This window comes from Folsomia candida, unplaced genomic scaffold, assembly GCF_002217175.1.
Source record: "Folsomia candida strain VU population unplaced genomic scaffold, ASM221717v1 Fcan01_Sc003, whole genome shotgun sequence".
Taxonomy (NCBI): Eukaryota; Metazoa; Arthropoda; class Collembola; order Entomobryomorpha; family Isotomidae; genus Folsomia; species Folsomia candida.
In genome coordinates, this window is record NW_019091195.1 from 5,603,644 (window position 1) to 5,622,745 (window position 19,102).

General features: G+C 38.7%; 4 protein-coding genes across 8 annotated transcripts in view; 2 read left to right on the forward strand and 2 right to left on the reverse strand.

The window, feature by feature from the left end:
• Positions 1-12,593, forward strand: part of LOC110846852 (potassium channel subfamily T member 2-like) — a 41,099-nt gene extending 28,506 nt beyond the window's left edge. For 2 of the 3 annotated variants that reach the window (XM_035850494.1, XM_035850496.1), the window contains 28 exons: positions 118-216; positions 335-376; positions 439-491; positions 1,120-1,194; positions 1,287-1,348; positions 1,485-1,549; positions 1,786-1,844; positions 2,262-2,419; positions 2,660-2,749; positions 2,889-2,938; positions 3,030-3,116; positions 3,407-3,449; positions 3,541-3,971; positions 4,383-4,648; positions 5,124-5,300; positions 5,375-5,437; positions 5,494-5,617; positions 5,704-5,831; positions 8,392-8,577; positions 9,059-9,098; positions 9,183-9,447; positions 9,595-9,707; positions 9,798-9,899; positions 10,004-10,042; positions 10,143-10,389; positions 10,625-10,829; positions 11,053-11,124; positions 11,213-12,593. In XM_035850494.1, coding sequence (XP_035706387.1) covers positions 118-216; positions 335-376; positions 439-491; positions 1,120-1,194; positions 1,287-1,348; positions 1,485-1,549; positions 1,786-1,844; positions 2,262-2,419; positions 2,660-2,749; positions 2,889-2,938; positions 3,030-3,116; positions 3,407-3,449; positions 3,541-3,971; positions 4,383-4,648; positions 5,124-5,300; positions 5,375-5,437; positions 5,494-5,617; positions 5,704-5,831; positions 8,392-8,577; positions 9,059-9,098; positions 9,183-9,447; positions 9,595-9,707; positions 9,798-9,899; positions 10,004-10,042; positions 10,143-10,389; positions 10,625-10,829; positions 11,053-11,124; positions 11,213-11,218 — 3,347 coding nt within the window. In that variant the 3' untranslated portion in view covers positions 11,219-12,593. The remainder of the gene's footprint in view (positions 1-117; positions 217-334; positions 377-438; positions 492-1,119; positions 1,195-1,286; positions 1,349-1,484; positions 1,550-1,785; positions 1,845-2,261; positions 2,420-2,659; positions 2,750-2,888; positions 2,939-3,029; positions 3,117-3,406; positions 3,450-3,540; positions 3,972-4,382; positions 4,649-5,123; positions 5,301-5,374; positions 5,438-5,493; positions 5,618-5,703; positions 5,832-8,391; positions 8,578-9,058; positions 9,099-9,182; positions 9,448-9,594; positions 9,708-9,797; positions 9,900-10,003; positions 10,043-10,142; positions 10,390-10,624; positions 10,830-11,052; positions 11,125-11,212) is intronic. The other variant, XM_035850495.1, reaches the window with a different exon arrangement.
• Positions 12,594-15,936, reverse strand: LOC110845416 (syntaxin-7). 3 transcript variants are annotated; one of them, XM_035850502.1, is made up of 5 exons: positions 15,804-15,936; positions 14,595-14,775; positions 14,005-14,511; positions 13,051-13,133; positions 12,594-12,967 (listed from the first exon to the last, which is right to left on the reverse strand). In XM_035850502.1, exons 2-5 carry the CDS (start codon positions 14,761-14,763, stop codon positions 12,872-12,874), a joined length of 855 nt encoding a protein of 284 aa, XP_035706395.1. In that variant the 5' UTR covers positions 14,764-14,775; positions 15,804-15,936; the 3' UTR covers positions 12,594-12,871. The 3 variants fall into 3 exon arrangements, with proteins under 3 accessions (XP_035706395.1, XP_021947501.1, XP_021947502.1); XM_022091809.2 differs by lacking the exon at positions 15,804-15,936 and adding an exon at positions 15,586-15,797; XM_022091810.2 differs by lacking the exon at positions 15,804-15,936 and adding an exon at positions 15,586-15,797 and having other exon boundaries at positions 14,595-14,801.
• A 65-nt stretch (positions 15,937-16,001) lies between these two features.
• LOC110845417 (39S ribosomal protein L40, mitochondrial) lies at positions 16,002-17,611 on the reverse strand. Its single transcript, XM_022091813.2, has 4 exons — positions 16,988-17,611; positions 16,782-16,883; positions 16,530-16,700; positions 16,002-16,449 (listed from the first exon to the last, which is right to left on the reverse strand). Exons 1-4 carry the CDS (start codon positions 17,038-17,040, stop codon positions 16,131-16,133), a joined length of 645 nt encoding a protein of 214 aa, XP_021947505.1. The 5' UTR covers positions 17,041-17,611; the 3' UTR covers positions 16,002-16,130.
• Positions 17,612-17,838: 227 nt separating this feature from the next.
• Positions 17,839-19,063, forward strand: LOC110846140 (arsenite methyltransferase). The gene is made up of 3 exons (XM_022092776.2): positions 17,839-18,211; positions 18,290-18,547; positions 18,622-19,063. The coding sequence occupies exons 1-3, from the start codon at positions 17,958-17,960 to the stop codon at positions 18,947-18,949; spliced, it is 840 nt and encodes a 279-aa protein (XP_021948468.1). The 5' UTR covers positions 17,839-17,957; the 3' UTR covers positions 18,950-19,063.
• The last annotated feature ends 39 nt before the right edge of the window (positions 19,064-19,102 follow it).

The window sequence follows — 19,102 nt, forward strand, 5'->3', positions numbered from 1 at the left end:
CATTGACAAAATGCAGAATAATTAAAAATATCGAAATTAGCATACGTATATACATGCAAATATATTTGCGTAAAGCATATTATAGACTAACTACGTAATGTTGTTACCTGATTTCAGGCATTGCCTTGATAGTTTTACCAACCCAATTTGAGCAGCTTGCTTTCACCTGGATGGAGCGGCAGAAATTGGGTGGAACTTACTCTGCTCATCGCGCATGTAAAATTTTTATTTTTTTAAGTTAATTTAGCTGTTTTATCCTAATTTATATAGGATTTTATGAAGTTATTACATCATTTAAAGCCCCCAAATAAATGCCGAATTGAATGTTTTCCAGCTAACGATCACCATGTTGTCGTTTGTTCTACCACACTGCACGGTAACTCTTTATAAGTAAATTCTAAAAAGGCAAGTAAAACCATTACTAACTATTTTTATTAGCTGACACGATAATGGATTTCCTCAACGAATTTTTTTCGCATCCCATGCTTCAGGTAACACTTTTTAGAAAGCATAACATTTTTATGAGGCTTAAACGTTCCCCGTCGTATTAGATGCTAAACAATTATCGTAAAAGTATAAACAGCGTTAGGCTATAGATAGGAAACCCCTGAGTTCCATTTATGTATGTAGCTCCAATAGCAAGCAGTGAAAGCTAATGTGTACGATAATCCAGACAGGGTGAAAGCTGCACAACTTACATAATATGCACTCTCAAGTTCTAAATACTAGTAGGAAAACAAAGCTAGTGATGAGGGAATAAATAAGCATGGATCTCATTAAAATTGAATTTGCTGATTACACTACATGCTTATGTATTCTGCATGGACTGTGATACGACAAATGAAGAAAGACTAATTAGCTATTTATGCACAAAGTTGCTCTCAGGATTAGAGCGGAAGAATGCTTTACGGGCAAAATAAGCAACATGTTCCATTTCTTTGCCCTTTTGACGTGTTAGTCATGGAAAGTGTGACAGCTTTATGCCACCGCCCATCACTCAATTGTCGAATAAAAGTCGGCGTTGCTTTCATATTTCTCCTCAAATGAGGAGAAACCGACTTGGGCGTAGCCAGCGTTAGATTACACTTTTGTTTATTTTTTCTTCCTGTTATCATCCAGGACTATTGCGTTGTCCTCCTTTCTCCAATGGAGCTCGACACCACGATGAGGATGATATTGCAAGTGCCGATATGGGTAAGTCTGGCTAGAAATGCTGCAACTAACAAACTGGAAATTGTGCACATATGTATTATGTGAAACGAGAACTTTTTTTCAATTTATTACAGGCCCAAAGGGTAATTTATATCCAAGGCTCTTGCCTCAAAGACGGTGATCTCATACGTGCCAGGTTCGTTAGGGAATATTTTCTACATTAGAATGCGATATTATAAGCAGATATACAATAACAAATAATTAATAATTAAATTTATGTAATATTTAGCCAATTAGCCAAATTCCATAAATTATGTATTGCTTAATTACAGAATGAGTGAAGCGGAAGCATGTTTTATCCTTGCGGCGAGAAATTATTCTGACAAAACGGCAGCAGGTATGAATATGCTTTTCAAATTAGCCTAGAGCTAGACATGTTCTGTCATCAAAATTTCCAGCCACGCACGTAGAAAAAGATGTATGCATTCACATGCATAAATGTAAAAAAAATCCATGAAAAACGACTCTACTAGTATGATAAATTCCACCATGCCCAATCCTATGCATAATGCATATTCCTAAAATGAACCATACAACAGGCTGATATTTTAAACGAGTATTCGTAATAAATAGATGAGCACACAATTCTGAGAGCATGGGCTGTGAAGGACTATGCCCCCGGCGTCCCTCAGGTAAGATTTGAAGGAATATAATAACCTAAGGTGCTTCTGCCATATGCTATATACGCACAAAGCATAGTCCAAAAAGGAGTTGCATTGGCAAAAAACTTGAAAACACAATATATATATAGCAAATTGCGTTGCTGTTCCTGAAACCTTAGGTCAAATCTAGAATCGCCAATTTCATGAATGTATGGTTTCCTTTATTGTTGTGCGAAGGACAAATAATGCCGCGTGGATATTCAATCACCTTCATTTTTTGACAATTGTGCCTCTTTAGAAGTTGTATTTTCAAGATCTAGCTAAATCTCTGTTTCGCAATGCTTTAGTAAAAGTTAGTACATAAAAACAATTTGAAGAAACCTTTAAACCTGGTTTCCGCGTCCATTCTCATTTTCAATGCTAATAGCAAAATATTATTGTCTTCAGTATATCCAGATTTTTCGCCCTGAAAACAAAATCCACGTCAGATTCGCCGAGCACGTGGTGTGTGAAGACGAGTTCAAGTATGCTCTCCTGGCGAACAACTGTCTCTTCCCTGGCACCTCCACCCTCGTGACCCTTCTTCTCCACACCTCCAGAGGAAGGTAAGTCACCAAAAATATAACAAAAGGTTTAAACTCTCCTCCTCGATCCCCTTGCCAGGATTTCATACATCTCCGATAACTCCCGAAGGCATTCCTCGAATGCTAAAGCACTTATTCATACATATTTCATGTCCTAATTCATTTCGATTACTTTCGTCTTTTTGTGACAATTCTGGGAAACGGAATGTTGCAACACAATATTGTAAAGTGTTTGATTTGATTTGTTGTCCAAATCCTAAGGGAGGGACAAACTTCTCGGGAAGAATGGCATCGCCTCTATGGTCGCTGTTCAGGAAATGAAATTTACCATATTCGTCTAGATGAGTCTCGGTAAGAATACAGATCTTTTCATTTTTAACAATAAACCAACTCTTGTCAATCATCCATGATTTCTTCCTCGTTCTTTACTTAAACAAGTGTGGCAAATAAATAAATTACATCTGTAAATCGGTACTTAATTAATTGGTAGATTCTTTGGGGAGTACGAAGGGAAAAGCTTCACATACGCATCGTTTCATGGTACGTTGGATGAACTTTTTGTAGTGTTTGGAAACCCTGACGTCATCTTGTTATATGACATGTTGATGTTGTGTTGTTTCCACTGTTTCAGCTCATAGGAAATATGGTGTGTCACTGGTTGGCGTGAGGCCTTCTTTGCTCCCCGAGTTTTATGAAGACACTATTTTGCTCAACCCTGGTAATTTATTCACTCATTTACCAAAGTTTCATGAAGTATACGATAAGTAAAATAGTTTCAACTGAAATCAATCTCAATTTACGAGTCAAACTTTGTTTCTAAAAAATTGCACAGACTTTTCCCCTTGATTTTCATAGAATTAGGTTAACTAATGCACATGAAAATTGGCTAACGCCACACATCTGCAATAGTTATTCCTATACATCCAAGAATTAATCCAACCATGTATTCGCCCGGCTCTTCGGACTCCCACAAGAACTCATTTGCTCATTTCTTTGTTAAAATTTTAGGGAGACATGTCATGCGAAAATCTGACATCTGCTTCTACTTTAGGTATGTGTGAAATTTTACATCTTAAAATATTTTTAAGATCAATCGCACGTGTGGACCGTATTGTATTGTGAAAATTTTCTGTGAAAATTAGCATAACCAAAGAGGAGAACTCAGACTTTGACGATAACCAAGCCACGCAGCCAGGAACGGGGGAACCTGCTGCCGTCTCCTCATTAGCCCCAGCAGGTTCTGGTGGCCCAACTAACGACAAAGGTGGAGAGGACAAGGTTACGATAAATTGCACAGCAAGCACTCCACTCCTCGGAGAAAAGACTGAAGGGTTCAGCAGCCTAATGAACCCAACCGGCTTATCGCCTGGCCATCATATGGGAGGGTCGAGTAGCCTGGGTCGAGGCGAAGGTTCCGGTGGGTCCAATCTCAACATAGCTTCCTTAGCCACTCCGACTGGGGGCCCTAGAGAGGGTCCTTGTGGAAGCCCTGGAATCGCGATGCAGTACTTGAATCAAATGGGCAAACCCATGGAGAGCAATCTACTTTTACCACCTAATCTCATGAGGAGAGGTATGTACGTTAGAGAGGAAGAAAGTTTGGCTCATTTTTTTAGCAATTACTCAGTAGTGCACTTTTCTGATCTAAAATTGAACTTTCTCCGTCTCACTCTTGTTTATCACGCTCGCCCACTTTCATTATCACGATGTTCCATTCAATACAATGTTTTTTTAGTTTTGACGTGATCTTTTGACATTTACACTTACCTAAACGATCCATTAAACACACATTCATATAAATATATGTATGTGTACCTATATGTTTGTCTAGTAATGGGATACCTGCAGGGTTTAAATAGGTGGGCAGGTTTGTCTTTTTTTGTTGGAAATGGAGACGGGCAGTAGTGGGAAGCATTAGTTAGAATGATGGAGTGGAATACAAATCAGTGGAGACGGGTACTCAGTTGGGATTATTCATGTGCAGAAAGTCGGAGACCTTCCATACTTCCCGTCCCAGAAAGTTACTCGAGCTCCATGGACGAGTTTGCAACGGAGGAGAGGCATTCCGACGATGAGGAGATGGATTCTGATGCTGAGGAGGCAGAGGACGAGGTGCCCTGGTTGGGGCATGGCGACAAGACCTCCATTGTGAAGGGCTTCCCACCCGTGTCCCCCTACATCGGAGTTACACCCACCTTGTGCTACCTCCTCAAGGAGAAGAAACCACTTTGTTGTCTCCAGCTATGCCAGGTGAGTCAGTCCGCGTTCATGTGCATGCTGCTCCCACATATCTGAATATGCGAAAGAAAGTCGCATCAAACCCATAATATTTCGTCTTCTTATCTCCGTCCTGCAACGCGTACGAGTTCATGTCTCACAGCAAGTTTTGAGGAAAATGTGACTCAATTTCCATGCTGTGAAGAAAGTAAAGTAAACTTTCTCCAACTGGTTCTAATGTTTGTTGTTGTGTGTTCATTCCTGCTTTTGGAAAAGTAATGTAGTTATTATAATGCATATGAATGGATATGAATATTATCTCTCCTTCCTATGCAAGCACTCTTCCTTTTTATGAGTATTTCTGCCACTCAACCATATCAGCAGTGTCAATGAGTTTGCTCTCTTGAGCATTGAAATGGTAGAATATCACCCACAATTTACAGCGCTCTAGTAATTATGTAATACTAATAATACGTGTATGCCTATTGTAAATTATAATAATCAACAGGCGTGCGATCACTGCGTTCATCGCAATGCTTACGACTACAACTGGCAGAACAGCAGTATAATCCTCACAGCGGACTTTGCATCGGCAGCAATTTACAACTTTATTGTCCCCCTCCGAGCTCACTTCCGACCTAAATCACGACTAAACCCAATAATTTTGCTGTTGGAACGGAGACCGGTACAATAATCTAAACATGACTCAATATTTATTTAATAGAGGGATATGTACTTGAGAGTGCATTTATGTTACAGGATTCTGCATTCCTGGATGCAATCTCACATTTTCCAATGATTTATTGGATGCTGGGATCAATCGTAAGGATTTATACTCGGATTCATTATTTATAATTTAAGGATTTATGATTGACCAGGATTGTCTCGACGACCTTCTGAGAGCTGGAATTACGCTGGCTGAGAGCGTCGTAGTTGTGAACAAGGAGTTGTCAAATTCTGCAGAAGAAGATAGCTTATCAGATTGTAATACCATTGTCGCAGGTAACGTAACCTCTGCTTGATGATCACCCACTAATCACAATTGGGTGTAATCCTACCTCAGTTTTGCCTGACTTGATTTTTTACAGTTCAAACAATGTTCCGCTTTTTTCCACATATCAAAATTGTCACCGAGCTCTCTACATCTAGCAACATGAGATTCATGCAGTTCAGGGCGTCAGATGCATACGCTCTTCACTTATCGAAGATGGAAAAGGTGGGTTTCAGCTTTCAGGTTTCATGTTGGGTAATTAAAACCACGTCATAATTTAGGTATGATACAAGTAGAATACATCAAACACTAAGTATTTTTTTATTCCTTTTAAAAAATAACAATCACGAGTAGTGCGCAATTGATATAGTGAAAGCTCGTGGATGATCAATTGTGCTATCGTTTATCCAAACGTGCTGTTAAATCAACGTCAAAAGAACAATAAGCTAAACTAAATAATCGCGTTTATAAATTATTAAGAAAACCCTAACAAGATCTTGCAGGTGGTAGGCGGTTGGTGATCTACTTAGTCGAAATCTAATTTAGAATTTCTATGAAACATTACACACACGACCTTTAACTTTAGGTTTGCTATCAAGCATAGTTTATGCAAAACATTGACTGGTTGCAGCAACTATTACGACACTGACGTGACGAACGAACAGAGGGAAACAAAATTGGAATAAATTAAGGTTGATAAGATGCGGTGAAATAAATTAGGCATCTCTTCCATTGAGAAGGATATACTTTCCCCAGACGTAGCAGTGAGATAGCTACAAACACATAGACTTTGGGCATACGTGGAATTCACTATCAGAAAATCTGTATGCTTTATGCTATGCCTACGGATCTGTTGTGGAGGAGCTCATTCTCTTTGTGCAATGAATTACTGAAAGCGACGCATTATATTATTGTCTTTTTGTTGCCTGTGCGATAAGCTTCGGCGAAATTTTTGGCCGGGTTCAAGTGGAGTTGGTTTATATGTTGCCCAATATTTAGAACCCGACGTGACTGCGTGGTATTTACTGAGGAGAAGACCAATGAATGCACACTTTTATCACTCTTTTACTTCTTCATAAATAGAGGGGAGTCTACAAAGGAGGAAAGGAGTGCATTTTGATCGTGTGCTTTGAACCTTTAACCATGTGCATGCATCTCTACTCGTCGTGTATACACACACTTTTCTATATATCGCCTTGAAGAAGAAAGTTTACGCTGAAGAGGCATTGTTGTCTGCATGCGCATATAAATACGTGTCTGTGGCTGCCGACTTTCATCCGGCGAAAGATTTATTTGATTTGATTGTCCTAAATGGAGGAACAATCCCAAGGGACACAATCGTCTTGGATGAAGTAAATGGCGAGGAAAACTTGTTCAGCCTCACACTGCACGTAAAATGTAGTTGCTACTCCGTTGTAAGCTCCGGTTTGTTGCTTTTTCCTCAATATGAAACAAGTATACTTGCATTATGCAGCACACGTGGATGCTATTCCTTGGTTTTTGCAAATTGAGTTGTACTTGCTTCTCCAGAAATATTGGAGGAACAAAATAATTCAGATTTTGGGCAGGAGAAAATAGACCAAGGTTTGTGCAAACTGCAGGAAAATGAGGCAAAATGAGACTGCCGAGTGAGTCCAGTTGAGCTGCTGTAGCCGACAACCCGAGAGAAAGTTACATTTTACTCTGTCACTCCTGAGTTGACGTGAACATTTGGGAGTGAAAATCGGTTTCCTACTGTTTAACTTCATTTTGTACGGTTTAAGGTCGTTATATGCCTAAAGTAATCATCCTAAGTTCAAGACTTGATTGCTAAACTTTAAAATGAGAGATGACTTGAAAACTCACTTTTAAGTATTAAATGAATGACTACACTTCAAACACACCTGATGAACTAAAAATCAGTTGGTTAATCAGCATATTCTATGAATCTGAGAGTTAGTCGATAAACTATGGCAAGGCCCTATGGCTCAGAGGTACGAGGGTAGGATTGTCACCACGCAGTCACACGTTCGATTCCTCTGGCCGGGAAGCTATTGCTAATCCTACTCGGCTCGGTGTTAGTACGGGGTAGGTGCTGTCTCGTGACAGGGTGAGCCCAGCCATACGGAATGGCAATGTCACTGTGTACAGCCCCTAGCAGAGTCCGTTCTCTGTGGGGATGAGACAACTTGCTACGAAATTATGGCAAGAAGTCGCCATCTGAGGCTGAAAAGCAGAGAAATCTGAGTCCTGGCGATGTAAAACTGTCACATTTTAACATTTTAACATTTTTATGTCACGTCACGACTTTCACCTTTTTGCTAAACATATAAACATGAGTATAAGAATATTTTGATTTCGCTTCCTCTTCGTATTTCTGACTATTTCGTGTCTCCACGCCGCACTATACAATTATCCAAACTCGGTTTAAACATAAGATTCATTTCCCATAAACATGATGTTCAAATTTTAATCAGGTTTTATTAATAATCGTGAAGTAACATATCTTACACACATTCAGATTATTCAATCCCGAAATTATTTTCATAAATCTCTTACAAACTCGTCCACTTAAAATAATGTATATTGCAAACTGGGGGTTATTTAGCAGTGTATAATGTTTCGGATCTATGGTCTCGAAAAACAAGTTTAAAATGTAAGGTTAAAGTTAAGGTTGAGATTTGTTTACAGGTTTAAAGTCAAATCACTACCTTAAATACTTATGCTATCGATTTCCGTCGTACCTGTTTCTAATCAATCTACTTCAAATAATAAAACGTGTTCATTTATTTGTTCACTTTTACAGAAAGAGAAAGAGCGAGGTTCCCATATTTCGTACATGTTCCGCCTGCCATTCGCTGCAGGAAGCGTTTTCTCCGCATCAATGTTGGATACACTGCTGTATCAAGCCTTCGTGAAGGATTATTTGATCACCTTCGTTCGACTGCTCCTTGGGATAGACCAAGCTCCCGGATCTGGTTTCTTGACATCCGTAAGCAACAAGAATCTGAATTGTTTTCAATGTCCACACCACCAAATGTTCTCAAGCTGTAAAATTCAAGCAAACTGTTTACTGACAATGTCGAGTTCATATTTTCTCTGAAACATAAAATTAAATGATTATGATGACGACAATTGAGCCTTCATGCGGACAGCATTTTCTACATTTCTCACATGACGTAAAACCGTAAAGAATGAATGGCACTGTCATTCAAAATTTATCACCCATTACGTGTCCCCGTAATGTCTGTGGTGATGGGTCCCAAGTGGTATTTGAAACACATATAAATTCTTTCAAGTGAAGTTTACTATTGCTTTTTCTGATTGTTGTGGTGTACTGAAAATAACTCAAGGATTGTGTATCATTCCGAATCAGAGCCGCGTCTCAATAGAATTGCCTACATATTCGCATACGATGGTAGAGGAGGTGCTGGCTGAGTGGTGTTTCTCATTTACTTTCCCCATAATTGCAGTTGGAAATAACACACAACGATCTCTGGATACGGACTTACGGTCAGTAAAACACATATGTACATATATCCACCGCCATGTACATATATAAGCATGGATGTATCATAGACATACGATTTTTTCTAGGACGTTTGTACCAAAAGCTGTGCTCCACATCTTGCGAAATCCCATTTGGAATTTACCGAACCCAAGATACATCATCCGATGATTCGCCAGAAGGTCATACACAGAGTGAACAGTCCAGCCCAGTGCTTGACCCGGGGCCTACGGACATTGAGGGTGGGTCTGGAGGAGGTGGAGATGAGTCAATTGGAAAGGCTCCAAGCAAGTCGTTTATGCCTCAGATAAATATCCCAAACAGTTGTCTCGGCGGGTGTTCCACGCAGAGAAGGTAACATACAACTGCACATATTGCATAGTGGTTTGGATGTGTTACATAAGTGCATGATATTTGCACGGTGGACATTCAAACCTATGGCATTTACCTATTAGTTTATCTTTATAAGTTTGTAAAAGTATCGAATTTCCTTTAATTTAGTTCTTATCTCTCCGTGGCCGTTCATGATGACACGAATACTAAAGACAGTCACACAACGTTAATAGAGCGAGCCGAAATAGCAAGTTTGATACGTTCGAGGATGCAAAGTCTTGGTAATAAATATAAGTATTTATCTCACCCATTATAAAGTGTAGATTAGTGTAATTTACACTTATCTAATTTCTACTTTTTTACCTACCCAGGATTGCCCAATTTTGGTGATACGGTTTTCCACTTTTCCGAGAGGCGAAGCTCTCTATCCTACGTGATTATAAACCCTTCCTGCGATCTAAAATTAAAAGAAGGCAGGAACTTGTTTTTATTACTTATCTCAATTTTATCAAATATTTAGCAATTAAAGTTTAGTTATAAAACTCGTAAATAATAGAAATAATTTGATTTCTTATAGGAGATGTCGTTTATTTAATAAAACCCACTCCGTTTTCAGGTACATAGATAATAGTGCATATGCATACGACATGGGAATTTTTATTATAAATATTTACGAATTTCTAGTAACAGATTGTTTTTTCTTGACTTTCATTCAGCCCAAAAGACATTTGAGAGACACAACTCGAGGAGAAAATCTACCCTCAGTTGCGTCTCTGGTATAGGTGGTGGCAATGGGGGGGATGGGCAGCCCTTGGGATTTAACTTGTTCACTCAGCCGAGTCCTGACCCAAGCAAAAGGAGACGATCGTCCTCGGGAAGTTTGCTCCTCTCTGGTCAGCATTGCAGCCCCAGGGTTCCTGTGACCAAAAGCAATTCGTTGTCTTTGCCGGACTCTCCGGACGCGTAAGTTATGCTCGATCTCGTACCTTGTGCAACTCATATCATATGAGTCATATGCAATGCACTGAATCTGCTTCATACATATAACGCCATGGGCAAGGCCACAGCATATGCTTGTACTTCCAATGCTAATGTTACACTTGGGGGACAGAATTTACGACAGGATCGTTAATGATCACAGAGATTTATTACAATTACCTATTCTTTCTAGTCTAAAAACGCATTTGTGTGATCCTAGACGACCCAGATCGAATTCCCTTCGCGTGGGAAATCTTGATGATATTTTGATGCGACGGTCCTCATCCTTGCGCCAAGGTCTGCTCAGTTGCGGTCCTTCAACTTCTGGACGCCGATCTTCCAACGAGGAGTTAGGAATACCACAGACAACGATTACTCGCCCTGTGCGACTCACACTAAATGGGGGGATTGGCCTTGAGGTGACGGTTTGTAATGCTCACCTTAATTGCTTAATTTATTTTACAAATAGTTGTCGGAAATATTTAGGTAACATTTAATATGCATATTATGCATATTCTTATCACAAAAGTGTAAACACAGACGTTTTCCACCGTAGAATACAGATATTGAATGTGGCAGAGTGTACTTGACTTCAGTCAGGAGCACGTAACAAATTCGCAAATGTATACAACTGTTTTAAAATAATAGGTAACGCCACCGGATGACTCTATCACCGCTTCAGCACCATCTTTGCCCCTACAAGGTTATCAAGGAACGATGGTATGCATGGCATAACGCATAAGATTCACACAGTTGATTCATTATATTATGCACATCCAATTATTCACTGTTGAATATTATTGTGTAGGTATGACATACGGGGAATCCCGGCGAGTCATCAACTCACTGGGATAAGTCCCCGATATCTCAACCTCGTCAACAAAGTCCATTCGCTTCCCCAAGATACGGAAGACGCCAATCGCTTTATCCATCCGCGACAGCCTCATATTCCACTTCGATTCTCAGCCCGGGTCCATCGTATGCTGGTTTGCCCACGGATCGCAATTTATCTTCCAGATCAGGCCATTTGGAAGAAAGTACTGACCCTCGTGATGCTGACCAGCAGTGTGACGTGTGTCCCAGCTACAGTGCCCGTCGTTCCAGTCTGACCTCTCTGAACCAACAGGGACAGAGAGCCGCGCAAGGGTCCAGCACACATCCGCACAAGTGGTGGAAACCATTCAACTATGCCCCTTCGAGCATTGCGTCGAGAAATGCTGCCAGAAGAAACTCCAACTCGAGTGTGAAACTTATCCCACCACGAATCACAAAAACTCAGTACCCTGAAAATGTTTAGAATTTCATGCTCATGATGGTCCTGATTTTATGGCCCTTTTTGCACTGACATAAGTATATTCCACGAAACCTGGAAGGTGGACAACAAATGAAGTTGATTGGTAGTGAACAATGTAATGTAGTAATTCATGTACTATTCCACTGAAGTATACCTTAAGAAATATTAAAGGACATGCAAGTATATCGTGTACATGTGTACATATCCTGATTAGTGATATTACTTAGGATTAGTAGTGTCTCTAATAAAAAACATCGAAAGAAGGATGTACTGTTTACAGCAATTGATACGTGTGAGGTCGAAGGATAAGAGAAATGACAAAAACTCTATTCTATTAGTGCATATCATGCAAGGACGAGCGTATGTATGGTGTCAATATTTTTCTAGTTGATTTCCTTCATAATGTACAAATATCAGCGTAAACTTATCTAGTCAACATTCACATAAAGTAAGTGTAAGATGTAAGCGCACGATATTATTTTTCAGTCTCGATAGTCTAGCTGAAAATTCCGTTGATCTCGGAATAATATGTATGTATTAGGATATGAAGTTTACTATTATCCACAATTCCATTAAATACTGCTGTTTTCCCAATAATATCACGACCCAGTCTTCGAATAACTAATAAACAAAACTATAGTCATTCATATTGGATGTGAAGTTAACTTATGTGATACACACTACTACTGATATCTCGGTCTGAAAGATCCAAATACTGTAAAACTTAGTATTAATTTCACTGTATTATCTTGATTTATTAAATATATACATATAGGTTGATTAAGTAGGTCCGAATAGTATAAAAATGTACATATTTATGTTAGTATAGGAAATTATTTCTGAACGATTCTGTCTGTAATGGTGAATCCGACAAAATAAAAAATTTAACAAACTGTAATTTTGGAAAGCACATTTTATTAATAACTCCATGCAAAACTCCATGCCTATTGATTTAGTTATGGTGGTAATAATAGTAAATCAAGATGAACTATACACTAAAATATATAACTTACTAGTCGTTTAAACTAGCCAAAAAGAAAATGCATCTAATTACTAGATTTTGTAATATAAATATTAAATTTTCAAGAGTCATTTACGGATTACAGGTTTATCTTACGATAATAGGTAATGCGTAACTCACGAATAGTACAAACAACTCTGGACGGAATGTCTCTAACTTTTCAACTGGGTGACGAGGACGATTATCACGATTATCAAGATGATGAGACCACCTCCAAGTAGACAAAAAAGTCTCTTCCTGTACTTGGACTATGTAATACATACATACAAACAGCGATATGTAAGTTTAGTATTTCTCTTTCATAATGAACAAACAAGGTCTGTAAAATTACCTGAAGCGTCTCTGCTTTCTGAAGTTCCGCTCGACCAGTTTCCACTTGAGTGTACGTTTCATCAATATTACCTTCTATGGAGTCTGAGACATTATAAATTATCATCAAATTTGAAATTGTAAAAAATAAAACCTATCAGTACAGCTTTGCTTAGCCCGAACCAGGAATGATTAGCAAACCCATGTTTGTCAGTAGTTTTCTATGAAATTATGTGCTACTATTTTGCACTAATTCTTCCATCAATCCTTCGTATTACTAGGCTCCAAATTCTAAAAATATTTACTATCCCTTCCCTTGACTACTTCCTAGTGGAGGTCGTCTCTATAGCCCCCCTGGTTAATTTTTGGTCATATTTAACTTCATGTTGTTTTGTGAAAAAGCAGTATGGATCTCTGGTCCAAATATCAGCTTTCTATGTTAATTTCTGAAAATCGGTTGGGGTCACCCCATAGGGTCCCTCTAGATGTAAATTTTACCAATTTCACTTCATATTCTTCCATTACGGGCCATTAGCAGCCTCTATACCAAATTTCAGCTCAATTTGATGATTTTGAAAAATCGGTATGGGTCACCCCCTCTGGTACCTCCGGTTGACAAATTTTCTAATTTCACTTCATATTATTTCATTAGGAGCCATTAGCAACCTTTGTACCAAATTTGAGCTTTCTATGACGATTTTCGAATTTTGGTGCATAATACCCCATCCACTCCGATGACCCCCACCGATCAACCACTCGACCAATGTCACCCATCTTCGAACTCGTTTCCTAACTTTGTCCAATATGCATATGGTAAAAATTTCAAGTCAATCGGTCAACTCGTTCGAGAGTTTTCGAAAGACAGACGGACAGACAGACAGACAGACGGACATGACAATTACATAAGCCCTGGTTCGGGCTAAAAAGTAAAATGACAAACTGGACATTGTGATGAATGGTTAAATGAAATACTCACCAACAACAGCTCCTTGTTCTACGACTAAAGTCGCGAGTTCTCTCATTATGTCATTTACATCCACAATATCAGCTTCGATTTGGCGAACTCTATTTTCTCTTTCGATTAACAGACCGTGTTCAAATTCCAGATGCCGCTGGTACTGAAGTTGGGCTTGCTGAGTTGCTTCAGCATCCACCAGTGATTGTTTCTGATCCTCTGAACTTTCTAAAAATCCAGAATTAGTTGGGGTTGTGGTTTTCATTTTGGCAACAATTTGTTTCTGCGTGTCTGTAAACTTCTGGACAACAAGCTTAAAGTCAGAGGTTAACTTTGTAACTCGCAGCTTTTCCTGCTTCTTTTCTGCAGCACTACAGTTCTGAACCATTGCGGTCAATTTTTTCAGAGTTGCCGTTGTTTCCCCAATGGACTGGAGTGCGGTTGTCGTCACAGTGTGAACCGAGTCCCGCAAGGTATCCGTGTCATTTTGAGTTCCAATTGTCTTCAATGTCCTCTCCAAATTAGTGGCTGAAATAAGAATAAACTGATTTAATATAACAACGCAATTATTAACTAGTAATTAACATGATAAATTTGAAGGTTTAACGCACCATGTTTAGCAATTTGGTATACGTTAGAGGTAATTTTATCACATAGTCGATTGAAGGCTGGTTGGTCAAACATTTCTGCAGAGGAAGCAGGTCCCGCAAACCCAATTTCTGCATCCATCGTACTCCCGTAAGTTCTCGGCCTCGATTGTCGCAGTGATTCATGGGCCATTTTTCAATTCAACTGCAATTAAGATATCCAATATAAATCTAAAAATATAAGTATCAAAATTATCTTAGTTTTTTTATAGATTTTGCATTTTTAGCAAACACTGAACAGTACGTTACGTTTGTGGAATGCCATGAAAATTGAAATGTGCGACGAATAAAAATGTGATGAGAACAAGGGCATATATACAACGAGAATGGCATCGATACAAGAGAAGTTGACTCAAGTGAATATTATTACGTTGTCACTAAAGTTTGATAAGCAAAATAAACAAAAATTCAAAAATCTATAGCTTACGATTAGACAAACTAAACTACATACTGAACCAACAGCAACATCAAACTTCACAACCAACAGCTAACACAAATACATTACCTACTTTAATCCACTGTAAATTGTACACAGAGGAAATGACAATTCACATTGACATGTGACATGATAATTTTTTTCAAAAACACTAGATATAAAACTAGCTCTCCACACAATATGCAATACATGCATTCAACATTAAACTCATGAAACGAATAAATGACCCACATCATGTAATGTCGCTCATCCGAAATAAAGCGAATCACACATTAATAGTGACGACATCATTATAATAATGTGTAGTGTAGTGACTAATGTTGAAGGTCATTTTCTCACGATGAATCATTGTTGTGTCAGCTGTGATTGATAATTGATGTACACTTTAAGCACCTAAAATTGTTATTCAATCAGCCAAGAAATAATCCGAAAGAATCCACCAGATAAATTAATATCCAAGCCGCCTGACCCTGCATATGCTCTGACATGACACTTTTGTGAGAATTAAGAAAATTATACCTTGCAAGAAGATTGAAGATATTTATGCTTGATTTCCAAAACACAATCTATGCTGAATATATGACAAGATCCATAAAGAAACACGCCCAGAGAGACCCCGAGACTCGATTATTCATCCAGATTACAGATTAAACTTGGTCATCCTCTAAATCCAATCGACTTGCCACTACTACAAACTGCTTACTAGTGCTTACAACGCACAAATAATAATTTCTTACTTGAAATAAGTAAAGTTGTGTTGTGTAATGGACTAATCCCTTTTAGTTCGAGCTCCCGCGTTGACTTGTACTGCGAATCGAGCTGTAACGTAATAAATCTAGCGTCTCTCTGTTTGGAAAAAAGCTTTGCAGTGCACTAGAATTATTAGTGACTAGATTATGATGATTGATAACCGACAATTTTGGTAACGTAGTTGGTAGACCTTTTTTTCAATAGACGAGCTGAAGAATTTATTCACCTCGACATCGGTATTCATAACGGTGTACAATGACTAATATACTGATGGGTATGAATTTTTTTAAATTTGAGCTACTAAAAATCTGGATTCATACTTTATCCCACTTTCTTGAAATATCAATTATATCCCCTTCGTCAGGATCGTATCCCGGAATGGGTGGGGTCTCCACGGGTCCTTTAATTTCATACGGGATGTAACTGAAATCCATCTGTATTGCAGCTTGATACAACTCTTCAGACTCGCCTCGCAGTTCTTTTAAAGCCTTTTCTTGGCTGCATAGTAATCTATCAACCATTCGAATTTCTCTTGTGTTAACTCCAAATCTGTAGCGCGACCACTTTTTCTCCAGAAGCCATCGGTACTCTTCCTCCTCCACGGATAATTTTACAGCCTGTCGCCCCCGTTCTCTATAAGCATTAATGTAAAAAAAATAAATAAAATACTCATGATGTGTGCATTAATTGCGCATATTATTGTTGACATTTACTTGTAGTTGTCCAATATTTCGACAGGGACTTCCATCTCGTCAATTGGTTTCAACTGTCTTTCTGTCTTTTGCAGCCGGCGAATTTGCTTTTCCAACTTTCTCCGTTTCCTCTCCTCACGGGCTTTAATAACTGCGGGGTCTAAGCGTTTCTTTTTCTTGAGAGGTTCTGCCCTGTGCACGATAAGAATAATATTAAATCGGCATTTAGAGTCCATTAACCACTAAGTTAATGAAATTATAAAATGTTCTTACTGGAGACATGGTGTTGTGGAAATCATTTTGGTCAAGGTATTCATAGAATGGGTTAAATCCTTTGTGACGAACAAACTCTTGACTGTGCTACTAGAATTAGTCCTACAAATATTTAGAAACAAGCATCATGATTATTTTCTTCAACTTCAATACACTATTAAAACTATCAAATATATATCTAAAACCAATTTGGTTTTTTAACTCACCTCGTAGACAGTTGTAACGAATATTTAAATGCGGAACATAAATTTGAAACCATGATTAGTAAATGTTAATTTAAAATTGTATACAATAATAAATAAGCACTATAAAAATTGCCACAATTTAGCAAGGGTATTTTAGCAGTCACATTTTCCCATTAATATAATAGTCCATGATAGTTGTAATTTTATATTTCAACTATATTGCAGTTTCACTTATGCATAATCAAATTAAAAATACAAAATTCGTTCAAAAGTTGAAACAACTTTTACTTTACGACTTTACTGCGTAAGATGTAAACCCAAAAACTCACCACATGTGCCATTCGTGTGAGGCATAGTGAGATTCTACCTTTCACCACTTTCTCCTCAACTCCTCGCTAACTTTGCATACGCTTCACCTCATCGAATGTTTACTTGTTTTTTAATATTTATCAATTCGATCAGATATATAGGATACGCTGGTATGCTATATATAAACAACGTAGCTATGCTATTACTTTACGTAATCCTTAAAATATCGATGATTCGACAAATGATAACATTTCATAAGAAAATTTTTTTCTTTATTGGTAATATCGTTTTCCCCAGCAGACTATGAAATTAACTTTATCACCCCTATACACACCTCTGACACGGTATAAATAATAGCTGATCAAGCATAATATATTCCAAGGTCAGCTAGAAATTAACATTTGAGTTCATGTGCTGTGCAATGCTGAAAAGTACATGTTGAAGTTATCAGGAACGTGTTATCTGTAAAATAAAGTATGAATGGAGTAAAGTCATGCAAATCCTAAATATTTTAATTACATCATCGCATTACACACGCTGAATACATTCCAGAATCCTCCAGCAGCCACTCAAGTATGTAGCTGACCAATGTTATAAAGCAATCGTTGAATTTCATCAGTGTTGATTCAATCAGCCACAAAATTGGTCTCCATTTCTCAGTACGAGAGATACTAGTAGGAAAATGACTACTACTTGCTGCAAGGGATCCGCCCCAAAGTCTGTGACTGAGGAGGAGGTCAAACTCAAGGCCAGCGTTCGAAAAGCCTACGCAGAGGTGGCTGTGAAAAATTCGGCCGGAGAAGCCGTGGGCATTCAGTCCTCCTGTTGCGGAGCCCCCAAGGAAGTGGACGTCGACTACTGCAAAAATTTGGGCTACACTGAAGAGGATGTGAAAACCATGGTTGATGGGGCAAACATGGGGCTGGGATGTGGAAAGTAGGCAGAACAATTACTTATTATGCTTGATAAGAGAGGCTGTGTTATTGACACTTGTTTCATTGGTGAAATGCATAGTCCGACCGCTATAGCTGCATTGAAAGACGGCGAAGTTGTTCTGGACTTGGGAAGTGGAGGTGGCTTTGATTGCTTCCTGGCAGCTAAAAAAGTTGGAAAAACTGGGAGAGTCATTGGAGTAGATATGACACCGGAAATGTTACACAAGGCTCGTCTAAATGCTCAAAAAGGGGGATATACAAATGTCAGCTTTCGTCTTGGAGAGATTGAACATCTTCCAGTGGCTGATAACACAGTGGATGTCATCATATCTAACTGGTACCGCATTAAATACATGTACAAGTGTAAATACGCTTGTGTTTATGATTAGCATTTGAACATCTTCATTTCAGTGTCATCAACTTGGCCACCGACAAAGCCCAGGTGATCCGGGAGGCCGCACGAGTTTTGAGACAGGGTGGTCGTCTCGCAATTTCCGACATCGTGGCGACCAGTCCTTTGCCAGAGGAGATCAAACGAGACCTGGAATTGTATAATGGTTGCATGGCTGGAGCCACCCCGGTCGGCGAGTTGAAGGAAAGTCTGGAAAATGCTGGCTTCACCAACATTTCAATCCAAGTGAACGAAGCGAGCCGTCAGTTTATCGAAAAATGGTCTTACAATGACAGTGGAGCACAAAATTATGTGGCTTCAGCCACAATTGAGGCTGTCAAAACATGAAACCAGTTATTATTTTCCTCTTTATTGATTAGTGTATACAGGAAAATTTTTAATTTGGTATTTTAAGGCTAATAAAGATGTCTCGTGTACATACACTCTTGATGTTGACAACTATAATGAAATACTTGCTTCATTTCATTCACAAAGTCATAC